This window comes from Rhipicephalus microplus, unplaced genomic scaffold, assembly GCF_043290135.1.
Source record: "Rhipicephalus microplus isolate Deutch F79 unplaced genomic scaffold, USDA_Rmic scaffold_14, whole genome shotgun sequence".
In the NCBI taxonomy this organism is placed as follows: Eukaryota; Metazoa; Arthropoda; class Arachnida; order Ixodida; family Ixodidae; genus Rhipicephalus; species Rhipicephalus microplus.
In genome coordinates this window covers 26,102,452-26,109,947 of record NW_027464587.1, presented here as the reverse complement: position 1 = coordinate 26,109,947, position 7,496 = coordinate 26,102,452, and the positions used below count along the sequence as shown (strand labels likewise).

At 44.8% G+C, this 7,496-nt stretch overlaps 1 protein-coding gene across 1 annotated transcript in view; it reads left to right on the top strand.

Moving 5' to 3' along the window:
- The first annotated feature begins 360 nt into the window (after positions 1-360).
- Positions 361-7,496, top strand: part of LOC142784427 (scoloptoxin SSD20-like) — a 181,932-nt gene continuing 174,796 nt past the window's right edge. The window contains exon 1 of the mRNA XM_075882797.1: positions 361-595. Within this exon, the coding sequence (XP_075738912.1) occupies positions 407-595 (189 nt within the window). The 5' untranslated portion in view covers positions 361-406. The remainder of the gene's footprint in view (positions 596-7,496) is intronic.

Sequence of the window (7,496 nt, the reverse complement as noted above, 5' to 3'; positions counted from 1 at the left end):
AATGGTTACTCGCTGACTTTGGGCAATCAATTCAAAATGCAGGCCGTGAGCTGCACTGTATAACATATGGTTTGCGTGTTCTCAGATGCCTGTACAACTGAATGGCAACCTTTCTTGACGATGCTGAAAAAGTGTTGCTGGGCGCCTTTAAAGAAAGCTCTCTGACAACAGTTGGGTGACTCAGCAGCAGAAAATAGATGCCATGCTTGCTTCAAGTCATTTGGCTACACATCAAATGAATACGAATGTTCCCAGGAAAAGGGTTTTTGCTATCTTTTATGAAACCAAGTGTTTGAGTCAACTATTGTCGACTGCACATAAGTTGTCAAAATAAAAAATCATTGACTTATGCAGTTTCGGCGCTCTGGCCTTGTCACCGTCAACTGGAGTGCTGTTGAACAATGAGATGGACGATTTTACGAATCCCGGCACCGCGAACGCCTTTGGCCTCGTGTCGAGTGCCATGAATTACATTCGCCCCAAGAAACGACCAACATCTTCTATGTCGCCCCTCGTTATTACCGCACCCGACGGAGGCGTAATCATGGCCACCACGGCTACTGGCGCCTTCAGCATCTGCACCGGACTGACTCAGGTACGCTTTGGGAGGCAATGATATATTTCCTGCGGGCACTCCACAGGTGTTGCCAATGATGTCCTTGTCTGTGACTGATGTCTTGCAACAAGGCAAGAAATAAGTAGTAGCTGTTATGTTGTAGTCGTTCCACTGACAATGTATGGCTTTACTTTAAAATTCTAGACTTGCTTCAACTCACGCCCTAATTACGTTGTATTTATACCTGTTTCCTTCCGCAAGTTGAGCACAGCGGTAACCACTTCGATAGCATGCATTTTTCCGTAATTTTGGCCGTTCAAAGCACACTCAGAATTGCTTGACAGCAGCAGTGTAGCTTGCTCGCAGAAAACTTCGTGACCATTCTGGGATACACAATATGTATTTTGCATTCACGATAGTGTAAGTTGGTTTATCGCCAGAGGAAAGCCCTAAGATTGCTGTTGCCTGCACCCTTCACCATAGGTGGTAATCAGCCCCATATAGAAACCAAGTGCGCTACGAAAATTTCTGGGGGTGTTGACTGTTAGCCGGAACACTCAATAATGTTATATAAACAGCGCGGAACACCCCATACTGATGGGCGAATCAACCGCCGTATGCATATGCGTGGGAAGGGTTTGCATTTTCTACTTCGCATCATGGTGTACGCCAGAGTTTCAACCTTAAAGTACGCAGGAGGGGCTTCCTCCATATATTCTTCCCTGGTAATATTTTGTGTGAAATATAATGTATTCCTGAAGTTCAATATTTCTGGGCTAACTAGTCAGCTTGTTTCTTTTGTACAAAAGTGAGTTTCTATTAGATTATGCAAGGACTTGAATAAGAAAAGCTCGGCTGGAAACACACATAGGTTGCCATAGCCTGCGGCATTCCTTGTGTAGGTGTCGTTCGTTCATTTGAAGCTTCAAGCTCAGTAGTAACACAATTTCGCTGCTTGTGAGTGGTGATGAAGTCACAATAAAATATTTACCTCTGTACAAATGTGTATTGTACGTACATGAAGAACGTGTGTATGTGGTAGCTCGGGGAACGTCTCAGCTTCGCCTTTACAAGTAAAGTGCGGAAGCGTCATCACGCCCCATGCGCTATACGCCTTCTTAATCGCTAGCCTTGCTTTGTTTCTTGGTGGATGCTTCAACCTGGTCACAAGGAACTTGACGTGCGTGCATGAAACATTGGCCATTTCAAGTATCCTTGTGTGCCCACTACAAGTACATCTGTTAAATACCCGCTGTGAGAAACGAAGAAGGAGACCTGGACCAGATTGTCTGGCTACATCAAAGATGAACAGAACAACTGAATGAGCCAGCGCCCGTGGCTCGTGCTCGTGCCCCGGCGCCCCTTCTTTCTCTTTATTTGCAAAAGGCTCCCGCGGCCGGCAAAGTCGTGCACGTTTTAGAAAGCCTTGAGTGAGTCTGCCAGGAGGCGTTACACAGAGATGACGAAGGGCTTTGGAGAGGTGGTGACGCTTGTGGAGGTGGTGGCTTGTCTTGGGAGAAGCAGTCCTTTCAAGCTATAGTATTTAGATGACTTTGCGTTGGCATTGTTTGATACCCTTAATGTTCCGTCTCAAGACCCGCTGCGCTTGCTTCTTTGCTTGGCGCTGCTAGTAGCGTCGACATGACGCCCCAACTCACGCTGGCGGCTTTTGTGCTTCTTGCGTCGCTTCTTATAAAAGTCTGACTTTAGTGTGCTTTTGTAGACTCTGAAGACTTCCTGGTAAGCAGCGTTATCCTTGGGTTCTTGGAGTTTTACGGCAAGCCTCTGCAGGTGCTGGGCGAATATGCTCCGCTCTACCACTTCAGGTGTCAGGTGGTCCATGTCGTGTGCCTGACTTGCAGGTGCTTCCGATATGAATTAAGAATCCAAGATCGACGATGATTCTTTTTCGTTCTACGAGAATAACAACGATGCCCAAATATTTGGTTCCGTTGCGCAGTTTCGTCGCCAAGAACGGGAATCTCGGCCACGTTCGGAAGCAGTAGAGACTTGTCTACGTGCTCTGTTGCCGGTAGCAAAATTTCGGCGTCCTTCTCGGCGTCGCGAATGATGAAACACGTCGAAGTGACGTTTTTGGTGCATCAGTCGTAGTTATGGCAGTGCTTCTGGAGACGTCACTGCAGGAGTCTCCAGATGACTTGTCGACCATGGTGTGTCCCGCTTAACGAGAGTCCTTGCTTACGCTTGATCTCCGCATGATGCGCATGGCGTAGGGCTGGAGCTGTGTGGTGTGGCACTTGTACATCTAGCACGGGCCTCTGGCGCTAGGCGCCACCTTCTTGTGATGTTAAGTAGCATCGTGGATAGTCATTCGGTTCATGTACCTTATTGAGTGTGGCTTGTAGTAGCGCTGCTGCTCACTCTACAAATTGTTCACTTGATGGGCTTGAAGAAAGATAAACTCGAGACCCTGCCGCCAGGATTGGGCTTGAGGCGCTTGTAGGACGAAAAGTAGAGCTCCGCCTGTTGTTCTCTATTAGCAAAGTCCTAGGGGTTTATGGCGCCGCAAGACGGAAGTCCTTTGGGCCTGGGAAGTAGACTGCTTTCGGAAGCTGTGATACAGGCTGTGAGAGACCGGGCCCCTGGGACCAGTTTCCTTGGCCCGGTTTCTCACGTGGTTTTTCAGAATGTGCTTGGTGAGTCCACGGTTTCCCTCGCCCACCAAGTTTCCCGCGGCGTACCTTGCAGACGAGTCCGCGCCGTAGATCACGTGAAAAGCAGGAGGTCTTTCGTGGTGTACTCAAAAGTCGTTCGAGTTGTAGTTGGCGTTGGTCAGGAGGCCACTAGAAGGTGAAGACGTCGCTTGCTTCAACGTCGATGCGTGAAAAGTTCTCAGGCTGGTTGAAAGGGAAGCCGCGGCCTGCGGTGACATCGATGCGAGAGAAGTCCTAAGGCCAGTCGCAAGTGAAGTAACGGCCTGCGGCGACATCGAGGCGTGAGGAGTCGTGAGGTCGGTCGCAAGCGAAGTTGAGACCTCCTGCGATGCCGCGGCGAAATACTCGTGAGGACAAATGATCGTAAAGTCTCGGCCCGCTGCGACATCGAAGGCTTGACGAAGATGAAGTTGCTGGTTGCTTCGACGTCGAGGTGATTAGGGGGGAAAGGCCAATCGAAGATGATGCCGCGGTGGGCTGTGATGTGTAGGCAAGATCCCTACCGAGTAAGGTGGCTGAGACTGCGACGAATACGAGTTGGGTTGGTGGCCGTGGCTTGGCTGCAAGGCGTAGTCTTCCTTGAGCGCAGAGGACTTGGCCCTCAAACTTGCTGGTGGTAGATTTCAGGTCTGCTAACAACTCTTCATAATGAAGAGTAGCTTGGATATCTTCGTTCAAGATCTTCAGTTTCTCATTCTTCGCGACGATGAGGTAGAGTACATCTTGACGTTTCTAAAGAGGGGTTGACGAGTCTTCCAGCAGGACATCGAGCGATAAGATGTGTTGCTTGATGAATTTTCGGAAGAAGCAGTGCTTAGTGATGAGCTGACTCATTTACAAAAATCAAGGACCAGACGCCCGGGTGAATTTTGGCAGCAGATCCAAGCGTGAAAAACGAAGGAGACCCGGAACGAATCACCCCGGTATTAATTGCAGAATTATTGGCCATTGTTCTTGCCCTGTGCAAATTGCCCTCAAGCGAATCATTATCAGTTATCATTCCAGATTCGTTATCATTTTGTAATGCACTTTCTGCGGCATTAAATTCAGAGCTGATGAATGCGTTTCGGCATTTAGTACCGAAAAACGTAAAAAAACTGCATTTGCTATGGGTACCAGGCCACCGCGGATTATATTTGAACAAAATGGCGGACTTTTTAGCAGCAGTATCCCTGGGTGGGGCCACCATCCCAGTTTTGCCAGATACGGCTTACGTAACAGAGCTAAGGTTCCGAAATGCTTGCCTGCAATGGGGAAACGGCAATTTAGATAAATTCAAAGATTTCGAGCATTTGAGCTATAGCTGGAATAAACAGTGGTGTGTATCTCGCCAGTTAGAGGTCACTTATACCAGATTGCGCTGTGCAGTTCCACAACTAAATTATTACCTTAACAAAGCTCGGCTCAAGGCGTCACCGCTATGCATTTGGTGCAACGAAATTGAAACAATTGAACATTTACTTTTATTCTGTCATCGTTATTCTTATCAGAAAAAAAAAGATTTTTAGTAGCCTCAATACAAAAGCTAGGAATACAAGTAAATCTACCAGTAATTTTATCACTTGGTGGAACTTCATTTGGTTACTGCCACAGGGGTGTATGCTCCGCTGTGTTTGATTACATCAACGCAACTAAAAAAATTACCGTGCTAGGGAACCCCTACCTTTTCAGATCTTTAGTTTATAATTCGTAGTTATGTCTTTCAAAAACAAAAGATGGTTTGACCGCTTGCTTAGCAAACATTTTTGTTTTTTGGTAGTAATATTTTAAGCTACTTTTTCAGATTGGCTTCATTTTCATTTTAGTTTCATTTAAGTACCCTGCCGCCCGGTTCTTGGCCCATTCCCCTTTGTGGGTAAGCGCCATCCATCAGAGGTCATCAGCATCAGCATCGCCTGCGTACATCGAAGATAAACAGAACAACTAAACGAGCCAGCGCCCATGACTCGTGCTCGTGTCCCGGCGCCCCTTCTTTCTCCTTTGTTTGCAACACCCAGTACGCCATAATTGTTTCTTTTGCGAATCAGCGAAGGGTGCAACATGTCTGTGTGCTATACAAGAACGTACGCAGCTGCTTCCTTTCTCTATACTATTGTCGATGGTGTTTAAATATAGATTAAACGCATGCGTTGCTGGTCTAATTGCTTCATAATCCCAAATCTTGGAAGCGCAAATTCAACGAGGACAAGAAGAAACACAGAAATATTAGCACCCTGTACTACCTTTGTGTTTTCCTGCCTGTCCTCGGCAAATTTGCGTTTACATTTTTTTAAATGAGGTGGTTGAAAATGTTCGAATGCTTTGTAATGCTTAGGCATTAAAACGCCCACCTCTTCCGTCATTCGCATGTTTTTTCTCGTGACATAATTTTACGCTTCGGTCACGCCGTATTTTGTGCGTTAAAACACTCTACTTGACACTCTACTTGACATTATGTAGTTTTTTTCGAAGTGTGTTCAAGCAACTACACCTGCCCGCGGTAGAACACCCGCTCTCCATACAAACAGCCTCAAACTATTCACAATCTTACGAAAACTTAAAGCATTTATTTATTTATTTATTTATTTATTTAATTATTTATAGATACAGCTGTCTCATGTTTGAGACATTGCAGGAATGGTTGCAATAAAGGAACAAAAATAGTAGAAATAAAAAATTGCAATGAAAACATAATTATACACTTGTTTAACAAACAGAGCATGCGGTAGGCGTTTAAAATAGTGTCCAGATTATTCCAAGTGTCAACTGTGCACGAAAAAAAAAGAGTATTTATAACAATCGATAAAACATCCTAATTGCACAATGTTCAATGCATTGTGTCGGCGAATCACATGGGTAGGATGATTGGTGAACGAAATGGGTGTGGCCACGCGGACGTAATTGTGCACGATGCTATGTAGCATGGTAAACCGATCACACATACGTCTGCGTTCTAAACGATTTAGCAATAAAGCATGGTAGTGCTCTGAAGGGAAGAAATCACGGTCAGAACTGTTAAAAATGAATCTAATTGCTTTTCGCAGCATGGCCTCAAGTTTATTTATGTCAATTTCAAGATTTGATGACTACACAACAGAGGCATATTCAAGAAGAGGCCTGACAAGTGATTTGAAAGCTATGAGCTTGCATTCTTATGTTGCGCCCTTTAGCGTTCTTCTTAAGTAACCTGATTTCTTAAGCGATTTTGCAGAAATAAGTTCGATGTGTTTGTGCCACTTCAAGTTTGAACAGTATACAACACCAAGATACTTAAGTTCCTGAACTTTTTCTAGCGTGTGATTGGAGTCGCCATATGTAAATTGCAATTGCTCCTTTTTAATTATAAAAGTTATTGTCACGGTTTTCTGAAACTTAAGCTCCATTTGCCAAGTTCTACTTAATTCCCGAAAAGATGAAAACACATCACTCAACAAAACTTGGTCAGTGACGGCACATACATTGGACTACAATACACAGTCATCAGCATACAGGCGGAGCTTAACTGTAGGGTTAATGACAACTTGAGTGACATCGGTAATGTAAATCATAATTAAAAGGGGTCCTAAGACAGAGCCTTGTGGAACACCTGAGGAAATATGAGCTTGTGACGATTGCTCGTGGTGGTATCGAACAAACTGACCCTTCAGGTGCAAATAATTCGTAATTCAATCAAGAATTTGTCAGCATATGAGCTTGTAAGAAGGTTGCGAAGTTTGAGCAGAAGTTTTTATGACATACCTTGCCAAGAGCTTTGCAGTAATCAAGAAAAATGGGCATCGACTTGTTTGTGGGTATTAAGTGATGAGGCGATGTCATGTGTAAATTCGATCAATTGTGTGACAGTGGAAAAACCACTGCGGACAACCATGCTGATGCTGTGAAAGGATATTGTTGTCAGTTAGGTATTGAATAATGTGCTTGGGAATGATGTGCTCGAGTAGCTTGCAGTATGTGGGTAATAACGAAATTGGTCTGTAGTTAGAAATGATTTCCTTCTTACCCAATTTCAAAATAGGAACAACAATAGCGATCTTCTAAATTCGCGGGACCCGTCCGGAGTCAAGTGATTTCTGGAATATAATTATGAGGTATCGTGCACACCATTCAGAATACCTTTTCAGAAAAGCGTTAGGGATACCGTTCAGAACGGCACTTATAGTAATATCGATGTTGAGTAAGAGATTACAAACTCCAGAGCAACCTAACTCAACATCCGAAACATCTACTGATAGAGAGTGTGTGACAAAAGAAGGAACGTTGCCGTAATAAACGGTAAAAAACAAACT